This window comes from Mauremys mutica, chromosome 11 (genome assembly GCF_020497125.1).
Source record: "Mauremys mutica isolate MM-2020 ecotype Southern chromosome 11, ASM2049712v1, whole genome shotgun sequence".
Classification (NCBI taxonomy): Eukaryota; Metazoa; Chordata; order Testudines; family Geoemydidae; genus Mauremys; species Mauremys mutica.
Window position 1 is genome coordinate 84,404,564 of NC_059082.1, and position 21,550 is coordinate 84,426,113.

Genomic DNA, 21,550 nt, shown 5'->3' on the forward strand with positions numbered 1-21,550 from the left:
TGTTGGTGGAGTAATACTGGTAGACTGTATGCAGGTAGTGTTTATTTTAATTTACCGCTGTCAACAGACTTTCTTAGATCAAGCTTTAAGTATGTTTTTTAACTTTAAAGATTAGACATGACCAGTAGCATCAAAAGGTATATTGGTAAAATGTAGATTACTAGAAAGTTAAATAACAGATTTGTGGGTGGAGAAGTGGAGTTTAGTATATGAAAGACTAACTCTCTTTAAATGTCTGAGTTGCATTAGTAAATGGACTAAAGTAGTATGAGGTTTTTAAAATAACTTCTGCATAATTATAAGTAATTTATATTATTAATAACAAAAAATTACCATTAAGAAAAATTACTGATTTAGAAGTGCAGAGAAGAATATAAAATGTTTTCTTCTCTTGCATCATTTTACATTGCATTGCTTTGTTCTTTAAATCTTAACATTAATGAACAGAGGAATATGCTAGAAAGGAATAGATGGAAATATGTACAGAATTTTTGAAGGCATTGAATTGTACTTTTGAACATTAAATGCATTTGATCATAAGTCGTTCATACACTGTTGAATGTGTGCATGTGAAATATTGTTAGAGGACCTGAATTCAGTAGCTTTCTAAAATAGGTACAGAACTCTTAACATCAGCAGAATCTAATACTGTTAGTCATTTTATCCAACTTATCGGTTTATCTAATTATTTGTGAATATTTTCCCTATGCATGCTCCTGTGCATTAAATTGACTTATGTCATGGCCATTCTTCTACCTAATTCTGTCCCCCTCCATTCAGCTGTGAAATAGAGTAGAACTGGGTCACTGCTGTGGCAGAGCAGTGGAAGACGGTGGTAGTGTACATGTTTGTAATCACCTGAAATAGCGTATCCCTTTCTCTGCCCTTGAAATTTATACCAAGGATTTATAACTGTCAGTCCTCCATTGGAGAAGAAATAGCATACATGCTCCAAATATCCCTTGTGTACAAAATCTTTCTTTGGGCTTTGTCATTTTTTCTCGTAGACTGAAAAACTGATAACTGCAGTTCTGGGTGCCAAGAAAGTTGGGTGCTTTGTTTACACTTAGGTAACAGATTTGATCCTACAGGACACACTTTTTTTTTTTAAGGAACATATAATTGTGTGTGCCTTTTTTGAGGTATGTGTATTTTTTTTTACCTAATCATGTTAAAAGTAACAGCCATATTCCCTATATTGAAATTTTTTTAAACAAAGCTTCAGGGAACTGGATTTTGCTTAGATTTTCTAAGGCCAGACTATTGTATTCACCTGCATTTGTACTTGAAAGTGAATGGTAGTGTATGATTTTCATGTTTTGTAATTTTCTTGCATTTGACCATTTTGTTCTTGCTTCTAGCACACTAGGGAATTGTTTAATTAAGTACAAAAAGTAACGGTTTAGGAAATGCTGCTGCAAAGTCAAAAGCCTAGGGTATGTTAACGGCATACTAATGTGCAGAGTTATTCTTAAAGGAAGATAAAACTTTATAGTAACTCAAGCTTAATTTTAATAGGACCCCAAACACCCAACAATCACACACGTAGCAGTAGGAATGCCTTATATTTTAATTGTACCTTCAGGACCTGGCTATAGAGACAGTAGTTGTTCAAGCATTTTTTTATGATACTGTTTAAGGTTAAGCTTTTCAAAGTTAACTATGCAGCTCCCAATAATTTCAAGGGAAGTTGTGGTTAAATTCTCTAGTCATCTCTGAAAATCACAACCTAGATATTCTTCTGTATTTATTTTATCAAAGAAAAAGTAAACTGAACACATACACAATTGTGTGTGATCATTGATATATATATATAATGGACTTGAAAAAAGTGTGTTATGGTGACGTCAATAGAATTGGTTTAGACTTTTTAAAATTGTGGGTGATCTCTAAATGTAGTTACGGTAAAGCATTCCACACCTTCAGAGTGTTTGTGTGCTTTAATAGACCAGGCCCAACCAGGCACTCCATCCTGTGTCTTTCTGGGGTTCGTTTAATGTTTTTGCATTTATACTGGTGTGATGGAGCAAATAAACAGGTGGCAATGAATACTGTAATTACCTGTTCATTCCCAGTTCAGGTGTGGCGTATACACCTACACATAACCTTTCTTGCAAATTCTTTGGCCTCAATCCCACCTAGAAATGGCCGTGCTATCAAGGTTATGAAAGGTAATTTTGATTTCATGTAAGCTGAATGCTTGGCGTTTCATCCATGGAGGCAACCAGCCATGTCAAATGGTGTATGGTATTTATGCTGTCACTTTCTACTGACAATGGACTGGGTGAAAACTAGTACATAGATTTCCCTTTGGATGTCAGGATTGACAAGACAAGCGACTGTTAACCACTCATTCTCTTTGTTTCTAATCTTGCCTTGTGTTCTTTTCTACGTTGACTTCATAAAAGACTTGTACACAAAGGATTTTTTAATTTCCCACTGTAGGAAATAATGCAACAGATTTTTTTTTAAGTTTTTTTTAATTTTTTGAGGAATGTAGTTTTGCTTTAGGTGCTAAGACAGACTTGGACTGATGAAGTGATGATCCATCAAAAATTTTAGGATCTTTGTAAGGAGTAGTAATAAAAGACTTGAGCTGGGATAATTTTGTTATGAATTTATAGCTAAACCTACTATTACTAGTAATACCATGATAGAAAATAGTGTGTGCATTTAGCGAGGCTTATAGTGTAAACTGGGTTTCAGCTTTAACTGGAGCAAATATTGCCATTCCGTAATAATACCCTACTCCAGGGGTGGCCAACCTGTGGCTCCAGAGCCACGTGCGGCTCTTCAGAAGTTAATATGAGGCTCCTTGTATAGGCATCGACACCAGGGCTGGAGCTATAGGTGCCAACTTTCCAATGTGACGGGGTGCTCGCTGCTCAACCCCTGGCTCTGCCACAGGCCCTGCCCCCACTCCACCCTCTCCCCTGAGCCTGCCCTGCCCTCGCTCTTCCCCCTCCCCCCCCCCCGAGCCTCCTGCATGCCACGAAACAGCGGATCGGGAGGTGCGGGGAGGGAGGGGGAGGCGCCAGTGGGTGGGAGATGCTGGGAGTGGAGGGGGAGCTGATGGGGGGCTGCTGACATATTACTGTGGCTCTTTGGCAATGTACATTAGTAAATTCTGGCTCCTTCTCAGGCTCAGCTTGGCCACCCCTGCCCTACTCAAAACATGTTTTTCTTTTCTTAGGCTCTTTTTGAGTTTGAAAACTATGGGACCTGTGATTAATTTTCTGCAACTTTTTTTCTTTTTTGTTGTTGGGGGTTAGTGCCAGAACAAACAAAGACCAGTGTAAGCCAGCCTCAGCCCGTCACCTCTAACGGCACTTCCCCAGCAACCAGCACTAATAATAATGCCAAGCGGGCCACAGCCAGCAATCAGCAGCAGCAGCAGCAGACCTTGCCTCGATACCCTCCTCGTGAAGTACCACCACGATTTCGACACCAGGAACAGAAACAGCTTTTGAAGCGAGGTCAGCAGTTACCAGTGATAGCTGCAAACCTGGGATCCACTCCTAAAGTATTAAACAGCCAATCAGGAGGCAGCGGTGTCACAAGTAAACAGCCAGTGACCAACGGAGAAGTGCCGAACAGCAGCAGCAAAAAACAGTCAGGTGAGAGAGGAAGTAACTTGTTTTCAGTGAGGTTAGATATTTTATTAGTAACTAGATGAGAATGGTTGAATTGGTACAACACAGAATCCATTTTAGGGTAAATAGGCGAAGAGTTCTCCAGGGTCTATTGTTCGTGTTAAGCATTAACTTTAAAACATGGTCTCCTGTGCACTATCTTCCTTTTAACTGAATCTCTGATCATTCTCAGCTCAACTTAGTTATTGACTAATGCAGTTTCTATACGATACAGATGCATATCTACCTTTGAACAATGTAGGTTTAAGTTTAGATGAATATTAATATCCTTTTTCTAGATCCCCCTTTAAAGGGAACCCCTTTATGTAAAGACTTTGCCAAAAGTGTGTGTGTAGAGCTATGTCCAATATTCAGGAATCTGAACAGCATCCTCAAAATAAGTTTGTTTCAGATCCAGTGACATCACCTTGAATTTCTGGGTGAAAAAAATCAACGCCATTATTCTGATGTTAGTTTGTTTTGCTAAAGAGATTAGATTTGTTCATGTACTCCAAGTAGAGCCCTGCACAGATACAAATTTAGATCTGTGGATATAAATCAATATCTGTGGAACCGCAGGGCTCTCCCGGGAACCCCAGCGGTGAAAGGAGCTGAACGTGGTGCCGCCGCTCCTGGGAAACAGCACCTCACGCTGGCAGCTCCTCCGTCATGGCTATACTGTCCACACCCCGCCCAATGGGGCGGGCACCAGGCTCGCGGGCACCTGTCCCTGGTGGTTCAAACGGCACGCACGCCCCCGGACAGGAGAGACAGACAGCTTAATGGAAGGGACGGGAGTGGGGCTGCGGGGCAGCACAGCCACGCCGGAGGAGCTGCCAGCCCAGGGCACTGGCTCCTGGGAGCAGCAGCCACAGGTTCTGCTCCTTTCGCCCCAGCGGTTCCATGGATACTGATTTATATCCACGGATATCTGCATCTGCAGATATAAATTTGTGTCTGCGCAGAGCTCTAGCCCCAAGTACTGTCTCTGCCGACAGAGTATCTTGGCCTCTTATAGGATCTGCTTCTCTGGAATCTGAGAGGAGAATGACTGCTGTTCATATCAATATTTTCTCTTTTTTTCATAAGCTCTTTACTCTGATCCTTCTTTGTCCTTGTTGGCTTGAGCAACCTACCATTCAAATACTTTCACAACAGTGTAATAAAGAGTTCATATGTTGGATGTATAAAGTGTAAATTTTTAACAGTGACAGCAGTTAACCATTGGAACATTTTACCAAGGGTCATGGTGGTTTCTCTATCACTGACCATTTTTAAATCAAAATTGGATCTTTTTCTAAAAGACCTGCCTTAAGAATTAATTTTGAGGAAGTTCTATGGACTGTGTTATACAGGACATCAGACTAAATGCTCACAATGGTCCCTTCTGACCCTGGAATCCATGAATAAGTTTGCACTTTTAATGAATGAACTCGTTATAATGTACTGATCTTTTGCTAGTAAGATAAAGGTAGTGTATTCTTGACTGGAAAGAAATCACTCCAGTTCCAGGAATTTACAAAGCATTTTGGCATTCCACGCTCAGCCATCATCTTCTCCATAAGTGTTTGTTTGTGTTTCTTATGCTGGTTTTTGTAGCTGCATTTACTTGTTTGAAAGACATTTAGCAGTTATGATGCAACTGTTTCACCTGAGCCATCTAAACTTGGCTGTAATTTATAGTATTTCTTAAGATCACTGATGTGTGCCACTACAGAGGCTATGATGTAAAGCACTCCAGTTAAAAAAGGCGATTTTCCTTTTTAAAAGAATTCTTAGGAAAACCTCGATACTTTGCTCCATTTTATATCTTTGAACTCATCACAGACTCTAGGTGATAACAGTATTTAAAATGAAGGTAAACTGTCAGGTATGTTGCTGTCAAATACTGTACAAATGCATAGCCAAACTAAAATAGTATGGATTGTTGGGTTTTTTTTTTTAATCTAGGTAGTGATTTCTTATATTGGGGATTAAACTCTTCAGTTTTGTGTTTGTAACAAAATGAGCACAACTAGTTTTTTACAGATGAATTTTTTCTCCGTAGGTCTATTGTCTGTTGATCTAGTCTTGTGGCCTGTGATGTCAAAGAAAGATTCACGTGTAGTTTATTAAAAATTTCTCCCTCAAGGCAAACTGTTAGAAACTGGTTACATATGTTGAGTATTACATTTCAACAGAGTCTTACACAGCCTCTTATTTATTTTTCTTCTGATGCGGTTGATAGGATTCCAACCTGTGGAAAATATTTATTTACAGCTAAGTGGACTCTTCTCTTTCTGGCTTTGTTTGATTTAATACTGAGCACTTACTAGTATGGCTGAGTAATCTCTGAGCTAGAAGATACTGGTTTCTTCCCCCAATAGTGACACAGCAGTGTTGTACTAAGGAAATGAGATGCTGCTATTCTTTGAATGAGATGTTAAATCTAGGTCCCTTCTGGATCTTGGGTTGTCCAGATGGTCAATAAAAGGCCCCAGGGAACTTTTCCAGAGAGGAGAGAATAATCCAGTTGTCCTGGCCATCCTTTGTCCACCTTTCAAAACAGGGTGTGTGAGCTGTTGCACCCAGGCAGTCACTGTGCTACCAGATCCTCTGTCACTTTGCATTTTAGTCTCCTGGAATTGTCACGTATAAGAGTCAGAATGGGTCCAATAGTTAATTACCCCCCATCTGTGCCACATGCCTTTTGTGTTACCTAAGGCTTCATTTCCTCATGTATGAAGTAGGGATAATGTCCAGAGGGGTGGAGGTTTAATGTTTGTAAGGTGCTTTGGGATCTGTAGATAAGATGATAAAGTACAGACTGGATTACACTAAACAGTGTATCGTAGAGCAGTGGTCTTCCAACTTTTTCGATCGCACACCCCTATCAGTAAAAAAAATTTTGAGCATGCACCCCCAGCCGTGCTGGCTCTACCATGTTTGCCGAAGCAAAAAAAAAAAAAAGCTGCTCGGACTCCCGCCCGAACTGCCGATGCCGGGGGGGGGGGGAAGAGCACTCGTCCTGGCACCCCCCCCCCAAGGATCCTCTTGCGCACCCCACTTTGGAGACCACTGTCGTAGAGCATGCTTTGGAGACTACCATGGTTTGACTGCATAAGAGCCACTGGAAGATGTCACTTGCTGCTATCATTTCTGATGAAAACTGATGTGAATAATCTGCTAATCTTGCTGTTTTGCTACTTCCATCTTCTCCTTCCCCCAGCCATCAAAAAAGATCTTAGGTCCACACCCTAGTAGTAGTATTCCATTCGAGAAATTAAAGAGATCAGAACATCAGGAAGGTAAAATAATCCCTTAAAGTCCTTCACTTTAAAAAAAAAAAAAAAAAAATCTATGTGCAGATAAACTGTTCAGCGAAGAATTCTGCGCTTCACTAGGAGACGAGAGGTTAGTAAAGTCAAAAAGAATGTCCGAGCCTTGAAACCCATGCTAATGCATATTGCTTTCATCAAGATTTGCCTAATACTCATGGAACCTTCTTCCACCTAATGTACCCTGTTTACCCCTTTCCAAAACGTACAATAATGTCCCTGTGGTACATTCAGTATCCCAGATGGTAAAACCGAACAAGCAGGCCGAGATAATATGCAATTCTGTAACCGGTTGGAAAGAGTGTACCATATACCCTGATGGCATGGGTCCAGCAACTGTTTAACAAGAACACCAGTGATTGTTACTGTCCTGAGGATGTAAAGTCCTTCACACATCTACAGAAGTAGATATTTTCAATCAGTGGAATGAATAGCCACATCCTGCTCTAAGAAATTAACCCTGTGATGTTCTGAATACACAAATGACTTCAATACAGAATGAGAATGTGGACTGTGAACAAAGTGCCTCTGATTTAAATAGGCTTGCAAGAGATTCAGGAAGGAAAAAAACTGGCAACTAATTTGCGTATAATTGGGCTAATGTGTGCACAATATGGAAAAACCCCTGCAAACCATAAAAATAAGGGAATTAGGATTAGAGTTGAAAACTCTCTCCCTAACTCACCTCATTTTGTACAGGTTTTGTAAACTGATATTCACAAATTAAAATAAATAGAACTTTGTATTCTATGTGCTTGTATCCTCTCTGCATTTTTAGGTGAAGTTAGAGTCAAGATTCAGAGATCTGACAGCTCCATTCTGAGTGTCTGTCAGAGGCCCAACATCTAAATGCAGGCTTTTTGTGAGTTATTCCTAGAAGCAAACTTACCCTCTTGTTTGTTAGATTCTCTGTAAAGGCCAGGGAAAGCAGATTAACAATTTATGCTAATATTGATTTCCTTGGCCAGTGTAGACTGATCGTAAATCTTCTGGACTGGGCATCCTTAACTAATATTTATCTTCAGTAAAAGGTAGTTTATTGCCTATATTCCCATGGACCCACACGTCTCCATTTTGAAAATTAGTCTGTTCTGTTTGGGATAAAGCTAGTTTGGGAAGGTCCTAATAGCTCTACAAGCAGATGTTATATTTGTACTCTGAGAACTTGTGGTGAATCCTTTTTCTTCAAGGATTAAAGTCTTCCTAATGGAGTTCACCTATGGAACATTCTTAAGGTTAAAACCATGGGAAATGCTTTACGAGATCTGTTTACAAGCAGCTCTTGTTTATGAGACTGTATCCATGCCAGTCATAATAGTTTTCTTTATCAAAACTTTTCCCCATTTGTAAACCATGTGAGGTAAATCTTTAGAATAAATCTCTCCTCTTCTGTTTTTTACCATGACAACCCAGTGTTCTATCTTGACGATCTTGAAATATTCATTAGTTTGTAATATAAACCAAAATGATAAGCAGATAGTTACTGGACCACTAACTGCTTGCTACAGTGAGCTGTATAGATGGCTGTTACAAATAATTATTTAAAACTGGGGAGGCATATTAGGAGGTACTTCCCTGTAGAGCAATGGATTAGAAGCCATCAGCATCTTGGCTCTAATCCAGGCTGAGTTACTTTGAGTCTTTGTCTGATTTTGGGCAAGTCTCTTTTTATCCTTGTGCCTTGACAATGCAGCTGTAAAATTGTATTAAAACAGGAGCATGCAGAAACAAAATGTGCTGCAATGTGATTCAAGCTGCCCTGGGTAATTTGCTTTAAAAAAAAAAAAAGGGGGAGGGGTTGGAGTTTGAAAGGTTCTTAGTAATTGTGGGGCTCAAATTAATTTGGGAAACCTTCTAAATATTAAATGTAATGGATTTTTATAAAGGGAAAGCAAGGGGGATTTAAAACTGTTACACAATTTGATTACATACATTGTCAATAGAAAATGTTAATTTGTTGCAGGAGGCAGAAGCTAGCAAAAAATTGTATGTGGTGTTTAGAAGTTTGGCTTAATCAGCCCATCCAAAACAAACTTGGCTAGGTCCTATGGTGCAATACAAATCTATAATAAACCAAGAAGCAAAATATGAGCAGGTAAAGAAAAGGCTTTCATCTGAAGAATAAATCACACTGTCCAAGGATATTGCAAGACTATTCACTTAATAGTGAGACCAGGGATGGGTGAGGGCAGTGGTTCTCAATCGGGGATACACGTGCCCTTGGGGGTACAGAGGGTACATCAATTCATCTAGATATTTGCCTGGTTTTACAACAGGCTACACAAAAAGCACTAGCGAAGTCAGTACAAACTAAAATTTCATACACACACACACTGAGAAAGTAAGCATTTTTTCAGAATAGCGTACTGTGACACTTTTGTATGTTTATCTGATTTTGTAAGCAAGTAGTTTTTAAGTGAGTTGAAACCTTGGGTATGCAAGACAGATCAGACTCCTGAAAGGGGTCCAGTAGTCTGGAAAGATTAAGATCCACTAGGCTAGAGGGCAGTGTTCAAATTCTATGATTCTTATAGTAGTCTCATGAATTTAACAAAAGAGACAATTTTATGGTAGGTAGTTTTTGCCATTAATACAAAGCTATCTAACAAGTCCAGTTAATTTTGTATAAGTCAAGAATTTTTGAAACTAGTTATACTTTAATCGGGTGTTTTTTAATTTTAAAAACAAAACTTCGAGTTAATAGAAACCAAGTAGGGATGGAAACACTGAGCAAAAATGAAATGCAAAATTATAAATACAAAATTTTTGCATTTGCAGTGCTGTTTTGGCAGGATATTAGTAAAAAATTGAAGTTTTGTTTGTCAGATACATTTTGTATTTATTGCAGCTTCTAGAGCAGGGGTGGCCAACCTGAGCCTCAGAAGGAGCCAGAATTTACCAATGAACATTGGCAAAGAGCCACAATAATATGTCAGCAGCCCCCCATCCACTACCCCCTTCCAGCGCTTCCCACCCTCCGGCAGCCCTGCCAATCAGCAGCGACTCCTCCCTCCCCAAGCCTCTTGCTCGCCCCACAATGCGGAGGAGGCTCTGGTGAGGAGCGGGGAGGAGCGAGGGCATGTCAGGCTCAGGGGAAGGGGCCATGGGGGAAGAGGGTTGAGCAGTGAGCACCCCATAGCACATTGGAAAGTTGGCATCTGTATCTCCAGCCTCAGAGTCAGCGCCTATGCAAGGAGCCACATATTAACCTCTGAAGAGCCAGCCGCATGTGGCTCCGGAGCCACAGGTTGGCCACCCCTGTTCTAGAGCTATATGAGATGGTTTATAATTTGCAGCTACTAACACTAGCTAATGAAGATGAAGGGCTGCCCTTTTGACAGGAAAAACTTCTCTTCTGAGAGAGGATGATAATAAACTGATTCTAAAATAATTGAGTGCTTTGTGGAATAATCCTAAAGGAATACTTTAATTCAATAACAATTCTGTAATTTTTTGCTTTTTCATAGGCATGCCTCCCATTCGGGACTTGGTCAGCCATTCCCCTAACCAGTCAGGTGATGCATACCTATTTCAGTCTCATGTTTGTTGTGCACTACGTGTATGTTTATAAGAGTTACATATTTCAGTAACTACTTGCACAATTATTTATTGATTTTGCTTCTTGGTTGGTGGTGGTTTTAGAAGCTTGACTGTTAATGTGTATGACTTAAATGCTTACTGTTTGTTTCTGCACTTATATACTACAATTAGGTTATGAGTTCTTAATTTTATATATAAATTCTCTGGGGCAAAGTTCTGGACTACACTAGTAGGTTCCAATGCACAGTTAGGTGCTATATATGATAAATAACTGTGACCACTGATACTAAATAAATACTGTATTATATACATCAATAAGTATCCTTAGTAATATGAAATTTCAGGTTTTTCTGATTCGTTTCTTCAGCTAGTTAAGTAACATAAAACCAAGAAATGTTTTTTTTCCCCTCAGTTAGCAACATCCATATAAAACATTCAGTTGTCCATGGTTTTTTGGCTGCTTTCACGTGTCCTGTAACTCTGAAGGATCCGTCAGCCTTCAGTGTTATCGTTTTTATCCCTTTTTACATCTCAGAAGCTTAGACAGATATTTTTCTCTTTGGACTAGTCAATCAATCAATCAGAATTACAGATAATACAATATACAGCTCCTTTTAAGGTTCATGCAGAGTACTTATTAAGAACAGACTTTTCCTGAATAATGTTTGGGTACTTGCGTGCTTGACAATATCATAGAATGAGCTGTTGGCAGCAGACATACTTCTAGACATTTTAACTTGTGCTAAATTGTGTTGGAAGTTGTGTAACTTAATGGGCTTTTTTAGTAGACTAGTTACAACTAGGTCACTTGCTTCTGAGCCTTAAGGCTGTTGGTTCATATTTTACGTTGAGACTGCCTCATGCTTAGTGTAGAAAAAGGAGAGAACTGACAAAGTTGTCATCTTCCATTGAGATAGTAAACTGAAGTCTTGGTATTCAAGTCATAATCTTTCTCTGAACAAAACAAGTTCTCACATGTACGGTTTTAGGTTGCTGGAGTACATTGTAGGCATTGTTTGCTTACACAGTAACTGTACTTCCCTTGTTTTACTCATTACATTGTAATACCTCAAGTATGAAATGCGCTGATTCAGATAATTTTTTATACATTTTCTTATCTGTTTTCATTGCCGCGGCCTTTGTAATTGTATTAGCAGTACCATAATATGGGGAACCACAGGTCCACAATATTTTCTTATTTCCATGAACTTTTGAAAATCTTCACTGCAAGGTCTTTGAATCTGACCAGTTAAAAAGAAACTTCTTTCCTTTAAGCAAGTTGATCTCATTTTACATTTTCTACTCCTTTCTTGCAGTTTAAAAATACATGATAGCTGGTGCATAATGTTGCAGTCTCTACTTTTGCTATATAGTTGACTGTTAATTCTAAAGATTATATAAAATAAACTGGTGAAGAAAGACATAAACAAACCTTAAGGTTACTAGTCTAAGTCTTTTAGCCTGTTTTCATCAGCAAGTAGTATCAAGCTCTGGGTATCTTATCAAGGAACACAGAACCGACTTTTTAATGTTGACTTTTAAAACAGAAGTATATTTTATAAGATGTCTACTATTGAGAGATTTTTTTCAGCGCAATCTCAGAACACTTTTTTTGTGCAGCGCGCTCTTGCTAGTCCTGCAGTGATTATTTTTGCCGAACTTCACATATGAGTAGAATGCAAAGAAAATAATCCTTCCTATCACTGTCAAGTCATTGCCTTTCAAAATCGTTTGCAAGATTTCAGTGACATAAAGCCATTCAGTTACTCTGTCAAAGCATTTCCAGTGATACAGTCAGTGACACAAATATTGGCAGAGAGATGCAGGAATAGGGTCTTTGTTTTGGCAGTCATTTTAAAATTAAGGCTATTATTTTTTAAAAATAAAAATCTGACCCAATATTTATGCTTCAATTCTGTACCAGTCTTTAAGGCATATGTCAAAGAAACGTGAAAAGCTCGTAAGTAATGTCAGTATTTTAAGATGTAACCATTTTTCTAAATGTCATTTTTAAAAACACATTAAAAACTTCCAGCAAATGAGTGAAATATTAATAGTGGTGGAGTACATACTCTAGCTTTATTTATAAGTATTAATGGGTTACAATATCTTGGGGGTGTTCTACTAATCAAAATCAGCATAATTCTTGAGATTAGATGCAAGGTGCTATTGCCTACAAATTGATCCTTAGACTAGATGTTAGCTAGAGAATGTGAATTTACGTCACTTGGCTTTAATTATTCCCCTGCCCATTCTTCTCTAGTTTTGTTACCTGTTTAAATTGTAAATTTTTTGAGGGTGGTGTCATGTCTTCATGACTGACTGTAAAGTGCCTTAGTCACTGTTCATGCTTTAAACAGGCTAAATAACAACCATGAAAGCTTGAGTCTTGCTGATCTAAGATGATAGTGGAACAAGCAAGAGATTTGTCTGAAATTAGCTTGTGTCCCTTTTAAGTCAAATACACATTAGTAAATGCGCTAGTACTCTGTGTTCATCCACAAACTATGCATTTTCCATAACTACCATCTAAAGGAGAACATACTTATCTAGGGGGCTTGTATAATTCCACTGAACAGAAATACATGTTTAGCAGAGAAATATTTGCATGCTAATTAACAATTACCCAGGTAAACAAGGCTATCAAGTGTTTGAATATTCAGATTTTGAATATTCTGAAGCAAAGGTGTTAATTGTGTGAGCTTAAAAGAAAATTGGGTGCAGTTTGCTTAGCAAATCCTGGATGTCTTACTGTGGTGGGAAGTCCTTTTCTCCAGGTATAAAATATATTTGAGAATGTAATATTATGCTGCTTTTTCTCTTATTCATACAAATATTAAGCCAGTAACTTACCTGACAGTTTTTCCTCATCTTGTATTAGGTTTTGGTATTTTGCTTCATATTATTCATTGTTCAAGCATTACATGTTTTTATAGTACTGTATTTCCAAATAGCTATCCTGCTATTAGTTAGTTGGTTTTTCATATAACTTGCAGCAAACTTTAAAAAAAAATGATGTGGGGAAGCACTTTTGTTCAGATTGTCGGTTTGAGGGATGAAAAAGGAATTCAAGTCTCTATTATAGAGTTTTAGAAACTCAGCATGACCCAATGTGTGGTAAAATACACACCTTTTGGTATGCTATTCTGCCTTTGGCAGCAGCCTGTATCTGACACTTTAATAGAAAGTTAAAAACCTTATTCTGCATGTAGCCAACTGTGAAATACTTATAAATAGCTGGGGAGAATTTCGTCTTGATTCCTGCATGTGATCAGCTTATACCCTGAAAGAGAAAATGTTTTAACTTGCACAGATACAAATTCAGCCATGCTACTTGATTTGTACTCCATATCAGTGAATTCCACAAGAGTGGGACTGATCAGCTTTTACTCTGTTCCTTATAACTGTGACTGTCACAGTAGAGTTCCCCTCTTGCTCTCCGTTCCATGGAATGATCTTAATTTTTGCAGCCTTCTATAGAATTGAACCTTGCCCTAAGCCCATTTTCTTTTAAATCTCACCTTTACCTTCCTTTTTTTCCTTTGAAGTGACTTCCTGTAAAGCACTTTCTTCTTCTACGTATGGAGGATGATGTACAAAAGTAAATACCTTGAATAACCTGTCACTTAAGATATATTTAATGTCCTTTAATTGTGTTTCTTTCCATACTTCTTTTCCCTGGCTACTGTTGCATAGTAGTCTGTTTAACTTTCTGTTATATATAACATTCTCCCTTTCAGAACATCGCTTTCAAGCTTTAACAGTTGTTTTGTTTTTTGATTTGTATAGTTCCCCTTTCATAAAGTATTCTACACATGAGCGGTATAATATTTAAAAACACAAACTGTAATGGCAGTCCAAACTAGTTTATTAGGGATGCCGTATTTAATTTCATACCTCAAATATATTAATATATTTTTCCATGCCCTTGCTAAGTGTTCTGCTAGGTATTATGTGGCAATTGACATATTAATGTCATCATAACATCCAGTGATAAAAATGTTTGAGTAATCTGTGCAATACCTCTCACTTTGAATTGTTGTATTTGTCTTATAACAGTAAAACCTCAGAGTTACAAACACCTTGGGAATGGAGGTTGTTCATAACTCTGAACAAAACATTTTGGGTTGTTTCAAAAGTTTACAACTGAACATTGACTTAATACAACTTTGAAACTTTACTATGCAGAAGAAAAATGTTGCTTTTAACCCTCTTAATGTAAATGAAACAAGCACAAACAGTTTCCTTACCTTGTCAAATCTTTTTTTACTTTCCCTTTATTTTTTTAGTAGGTGTAGGGGTGGGTGGGTGTGTGTGTGTGGGGGGGAATAAATATAAAATTTGGATCTCTGCTGCTGCCTGATTGCATACTTCTAGTTCCTAATGAGGTGTGTGGTTGACTGGTCAGTTTGTAACTGGTGTTCATAAGTCTGAGGTTCTACTGTAATTTTTTTTTGGGGGTGTTAACTGAAGTAAAATTCTTGAATTTACAGAAGCACTTTTTTTTGTTTTCCTTTTCTTTCTAGATCTGAACCACAGTGGTCTAGGATCCCATTATGAAAATTCTCACTGGGGACCGGTCTCTTCAAATAGTGACTCCAGCACAAACTGGGATAAAGTTATCGTAGACGGTTCTGACAAAGAAGCATGGCCATCAATCACAGGCAGTGACCCAGAGTTGGCTTCAGAATGTATGGACACTGACTCCGCCTCTAGCTCTGGGTCAGAGAGAAATCTTGTTATAATGGCTTCAGGGAGCACAGGTGGTGAAAACGATAGCGTTCGGAATGGCATTGGACATGGTTCTCAAAATAAGTTTGTGGTTGGTAGCAACAGCAATAATGTGGGCAACGGAAGTATTAATGGGCCATGGGGTTTATCCCATGGAACCATAATAAGCACATGTCAAGTTTCTGTGGATGCTCCTGACAGCAAATCTGAAAGTAGCAACAATAGAATGAATGCTTGGGGCACCATAAACTCTTCATCAAATGGAGGGTTAAATCCAAGCACTTTGAATTCAAATGGCAACCATGGTGCCTGGCCTGTATTGGAGAACAATGGACATGCCCTGAAAGGGTCTGTAGGGAGTGGTAATTCTGGCACAAATATTCAGTGCAGTACCATAGGTCAGAAGTCTAACAATCAGAGTATTAACTCTAAAGTGGGTGGTTCAGCCCATGGTTCCTGGGCAAGCCTTCAGGAAAATTGTGATTCTGAAGTGAATGGTACAAGGAAGGTTTCATTCAGTGGACAACCTCAAAACCTTAACACTGAAATGAAAGGACCAAATAACACTACTAACTTTATGACCTCTAGTTTACCAAACTCTGCTGGTTCAGTACAGATTAACGAACTGCCTAATAATACAGGGCCTGGGGCCTGGCGTGTGAGCACAATGAATCATTCTCAGATTCAGGCCTCTCCAGTTACAAATGGCACTTCCACTTCTCATCTTAGCAATGGTGAGGCAAAAAATGGTGGATCTTATGGTACTACGTGGGTTGCCTATGGTTCTAATTACTCTGGAGACAAATGTTCAGGCCCAAACAGCCAAGCTAATGGTGACACTGTGAATGCAACTCTAACGCAGCCTGGCAGCAATGGGCCTGGCAGCACTAATTTTCAAATCAATGGGAATAAAGGAGGAGGGGTATGGGAGGGAGGGACAGTCAACTCCCAAAATATGCCATGGGGAAGCGCAAATGGTGCGAGTTCTGGAGGAAGTCGAAGAGGATGGGCCAACCCTGCACAAAACACTGGCACTAGCATTTCAAATGGGGAATGGAATAAACTGCCTAGCAATCAGCATTCCAATGAAAGCGTAAATGGAAATAGTAGGAAGTTTACAAATGGATGGAAATCTGCTGAAGAGGATGATCTTAATAGCCAGAATTCTGCTGCATCTCAGATAACTGAGCAGAACAATGTATGGGCCAAAACAGGTACTGGGGATAGCGAGGGTAGTACAGAGAGCACTGGATGCCATGATGATAAAGTAACTGCAGAAGGACAGAACCGAGAGAGAAGAAAAGTTGACCAGCATGCATTACTCCAAAGTATAGTGAGCAGAACTGACTTAGATCCACGTGTCCTTTCCAACTCTGGTTGGGGACAGACTCCAATTAAACAAAACACTGCCTGGGATACTGAAACATCGCCAAGAGGTGAAAGAAAGACTGACAATGGGACAGAGGCCTGGGGAGGCTCTGTGACACAGACTTCCAGCTCAGGGGGATGTGTGGAGAGACCTAGCCCTAATGTTAATGATACCTCATCTATATCAGGGTGGGGAGATCCAAAGTCTGCTACAAGGTGGGGAGACTCCAAAGGCTCCAACAGCCAAGGTGGGTGGGAAGAGGATTCTGCTGCTACAGTAATGGTCAAGAGCAATCAAATATGGGTAAGTGGCAAAGAGGACAAGTCGTCTTGGAATGATGCACAGAAGATCAAACAGGGATGGGTAGATGGACAAAAAGCCAGCCAAGGTTGGGCAATTTCTGCCAACGACAGCTGGGGAGAAAATTCAAGAAGCAACCATTGGGGTGAGGCTAAGAAATCTAGTTCAGGAGGCAGTGACAGTGACAGATCAGTATCTGGTTGGAATGAGTCTGCTAAATCAAATTCTGTTACTTGGGGAAGTAGTAATACAAACCCAAATAATTCTTCAGGATGGGATGAGCCTGCAAAGTCTAATCAGAGCCAGGGGTGGGGAGAACCTCCCAAATCAAATCACCCTCAAGGTTGGGGTGAGTCGTCAAAGCCAGTCAACTCCCCAGACTGGAACAAGCAGCAAGATGTTGGATCTTGGGGAGCACCATCTACCACAAATAAACCACCAGGTTCCGGATGGTTGGGTGGACCAATACCAAGTCCAGCAAAGGAAGAGGAACCCACAGGATGGGAGGAGCCATCCCCAGAATCAATACGCCGTAAAATGGAAATTGATGATGGAACTTCTGCTTGGGGTGATCCAAGCAAATACAACTACAAAAATGTGAATATGTGGAATAAAAATGTCCCAAACAGTAGCAGCAGTTCAGACCAGCAAGCACAGGTACATCAGCAGCTACTGCCTTCAAGTGCCATGTCCAACAAGGAGAGCAGTAATGGTTCTGGTAAGGCTTCATTTTACCTAGACTTGTGTTTTCTTGGGCAATTATAAAACACTTCTCTGGACTTTATTTGAAACTAGAAACTTCTATAAGCTGGGGAATAGTTTTGTCAGAAAACTGAGAGCAGTGCAAATAGGTTTTCAGTGCTTGTATTTTATTTGAAGGAATCTTTCTAAAATTTAAAAAGTGAACTTGAGCAGTATAGTTAACGCTAGGCTACTCCTCTTGAATTTAAGTGGCTGAGGGTGTAGAGGAAGAATTTAAAAAAAAAAAGCAACATCAAGAAAGGTAAGCACTTTTGCTTTGTATGTAGCTCCAGATTTTAATTAACTTCAGCTGTGACATTAACTTTAAGCCTCTATGGCAAACAGAGTAGCATTAAGAGGTGTCTGCAAGGTATAGTGCAGACTCAAGGCTTCACCTGTGTCCTTAATACAGAATTTTTATTGCCAACAATGAGGAGGGCACTTTGCTGTTCACTTCTTGGTGAGGGAAGGCACTGGGAGTTTATTTATATTTCAGTAGCAGGTTTGGACTTCAGAAAAAGAGCTCTGACCTTAATAGATTGGGGGAAAGGGTAGTTGAGCTTGCATAGTATATCTAAGAAAGTATTTGCCTTCCAGTAATTTTCAATTGCTATTGAATCAGATCCAAAAGAGAAATGCCTTCAATTCGAAGTGGAGTTTTTAGATGTTTAGTGTCTTCTCATTTGAAATCTCTGTGCTCAAAATGTAATGTCTTCATGTATGGAACTGGTGTTATATTTAGTTTTTTTCCTCATGAAGAATCTTACAACTGCAATATTGTTCTTGATTTAAAATGTGTATTTATCTTGCTTTTAGTTATGTGGTGTTGTATTATATTTGAGTGTAAAGAACCCCTCAGCATGTTACATAATGTTTTAAGACTTGTTAAACTCACCAATAACTCCTGCTGCTTTAAAAAGGTTGGGGAGAGCCTTCTACTCCTGCCACTACTGTAGATAATGGAACGTCAGCGTGGGGTAAACCCATGGATACTGGTACTAGCTGGGGAGAGCCCATCAGTGATGCAGCAGGCACCTCTGGCTGGGGAAATGCTTCTGTTGGTCAGCAGGCTTCAAGTAAACCTGGTATGTGCTTTTGCAGCTTCTTTGAGTGTGCAGGTAGTAAAGTGTGAAATAGTGACTGAGAAGTTTGATTGTGAATTCAAATATAAAAGGCTTGTATCTTGACATTTACATAAATACAAAAGGTAGATGTGCTCTCTGTAAATTTGCTGGTGACTTTCTCAGATCTTAGGTACTGAAGATAAATTCTATTTTCATTAGTATTTTTAATAATAATGGGAAATTAGCAGCTTTTTTTAAACTAGTGACATAAGTTAAAACACATGCTGTTGGTTGATTTCTTTTTCTGTTGCCTTTGATCCCCCTGGATTCACAAGATTATGGCAGAATATCAGGTTTGTCACAATAATATAGTTTTACTTAACAATTGAATATAGTCTGGCAACCTTAAGATGTATTTGCATTAAAGGGAGTTAGTTCATGACTGAAAAATCTTTACATCCAGGGCCTAAATCTATGCAAGATGGTTGGTGTGGTGATGATATGTCATTGCCAGGGAGTCGTCAGACCAGCTGGGAGGAAGATGACGATGTAGAGATTGGAATGTGGAACAGCAGTTCTTCCCAAGAAGTTAACCCGTCTTTGAATTGGCCACCGTACATGAAAAAAATGCCTACAAAGGTAATTATGATTTTACGAGGTGAGGCTGGAATTTAAGAATGCAAGAAGTCTGGGGGACAGAAAATGGATGTAATTCCTAAAAGCCTGTCACACAGGAACTATTTTGTGGGTAGGTGTAGGTGTGGGGAGAACTTCTAAATGCCCCAGTCAGTATTAAGGACCCCATTGAATTCTGTGTTGTACAATTATGTAGGAAGGCTTAATCCTTGTTTACATTTTAATTTAATCCTTTCTTACAATGTAATGTACGTGCTGGTGACTGTTTCAAGTATCACAGTAATCCCTTTTATTTTTAAGGGAACAATGAAAGGTGGAAATAAACAAGATGAAACGTGGATAAATCCATTCATTAAGCAATTCACAAATCTCAGTTTTTCAGTAAGTATGACATGTTTGTCAGGCTTGATAAATACCCTTGTTTCAATTAAATCATTTTCAAGTTTAGATAAACTCCTCCTTTCTTCTTTGATTTGTTTTTTTCATTCCTTTACTGTTCAGATCTTCAGTATAAGAACACCTGTTGTTCGAAAAACTTCTTATAAACATTACTGAGTTTTAATTCTAGTAGCATGTACCAGATGGTCAATATTTTTGTGTGTCTGAAGATGTCTGTCTTCATCGATACAGGGATTAGAAAATAGGAAAAAGTGCTTGCAAAATCACACTTGCTTTGTCAAAAGTTTGATTATTCTTTCTTGCAGGGTTGAATGAAATACTCACTGTATCTGGATCTCCTTTGTTTTAACTTTTTTAAACGGTTCTTACTAAACTGATTCATTTTATTACTTCAGAGAGAATCACCAGAAGAAACCATACCGAGCAATAAGATGGACATGTCTGGAGGTAAGCATAAGGGAAATTAGTCTTGTGTTTAACTGTCAAATCTGTATTCCACATCTTTTTGTTTGCATCCTCTCCTGAGTTACTAAAAAATAATTCTCATTCCCCTAAAGAAATGGAGGTCCTGATTATGTAAATGCTTGCACACGTGAGAAACTTGGCATATCTAGGTAGTCCCATTGATGGCAAAGGAATTACTCATAAGTAAAGTTAAGCATGTGCGTAAGTGTTGACATGATGGGAGCCTAAATATGAACTTAAAAACCTATCTAGGCCTCCTCCTGAGCAATTTGGTTGCTACTGGAAACAAAGATTTGATACATTAATCACTAATGCATTTAGTTTGTTCTTAGAAACAACAAATTTAGCTGTTCAAAGAGGTTTTCATTATCTATAAAAGAATCTTACACACTAAGAATATTTTAGAAGTATATTTATCTTTACTGTAACCTCTCATTAATGAAAGTCTGTTTATGTGGAACTGGTCTATTCATAGTAAATTTGAAAGGTTTCCTCTAGCGAATAAACATAATAGAATTACTTTGAATAATGAGTGAAAACAAAAGGTGTACAGTAGAAGTCTCTTGTGGAGGAACAAACAGTATCCACTAGTTACAAGATGACCATTCTGTGATTGCATCTCAAAGATGAGCAGAATTTGTTCAGAATTTTGCACATTGTCAGGTAGTTTGGGTCTTTACTCTAAGATTGTGTAAAGAAAATCGTAAACAAATTATAAATATTTTCCTTAAGATCATTGTGTTAAGTCATTTCATGCTTTTTTTTTTAATTGAGATTTACATTCCCCTGCACTGAATAGCTAATTTGTATTGGACAAGCTAAAAGGGAATGTAAACAAAAATTCATGCAATGTGCAGCGGCAGTCAAAGCTAACAATGTTGGGAATCATTAGGAAAGGGATAGATAATAAGATAGAAAATATCATATTGCCTCTACATAAATCCATGGTACGCCCACATCTTGAATAGTGCATGCAGATCTGGTTGCCCCATGTCAAAAAAGATGTATTGGAATTGGAAAAGGTTCAGAAAAGGGCAACAAAAATGATTAGGGGTATGAAACCGCTTCAATATGAGGAGAGATTAATAAGACTGGGACTTTTCAGCTTGGCAAAGAGACGATTAAGGAGGGATATGAGTGGTCTATAAAATGGCTGGTGTGGAGAAACTAAATAAGGAAGTGTTATTTACTCCTCATAACTCAAGAACTAGAGGTCACCAAATGAAATTAATAGGCAACAGGTTTAAAAACAAACATAAGGAAGTATTTCTTTACACAACACACAATCAACTTGTGGAACTCATTGCTAGAAGATGTTGTGAAGGCCAAGACTATAATAGGGTTCAAAAAAGAACT

The 21,550-nt window shown here is 38.7% G+C and overlaps 1 protein-coding gene across 5 annotated transcripts in view; it reads left to right on the forward strand.

Annotated features, from left to right (window-relative positions):
- TNRC6A (trinucleotide repeat containing adaptor 6A) overlaps positions 1–21,550 on the forward strand; it is an 87,115-nt gene that overhangs the window by 45,536 nt on the left and 20,029 nt on the right. For 2 of the 5 annotated variants that reach the window (XM_044978670.1, XM_044978671.1), the window contains exons 5-11: positions 3,273–3,617; positions 10,417–10,464; positions 15,016–17,607; positions 18,551–18,715; positions 19,158–19,333; positions 19,631–19,711; positions 20,125–20,176. In XM_044978670.1, the coding sequence (XP_044834605.1) occupies positions 3,273–3,617; positions 10,417–10,464; positions 15,016–17,607; positions 18,551–18,715; positions 19,158–19,333; positions 19,631–19,711; positions 20,125–20,176 (3,459 nt within the window). Of the gene's footprint in view, positions 1–3,272; positions 3,618–10,416; positions 10,465–15,015; positions 17,608–17,669; positions 18,716–19,157; positions 19,334–19,630; positions 19,712–20,124; positions 20,177–21,550 lie in introns of those variants that run through there. The other 3 variants (XM_044978672.1, XM_044978673.1, XM_044978674.1) reach the window with 2 other exon arrangements.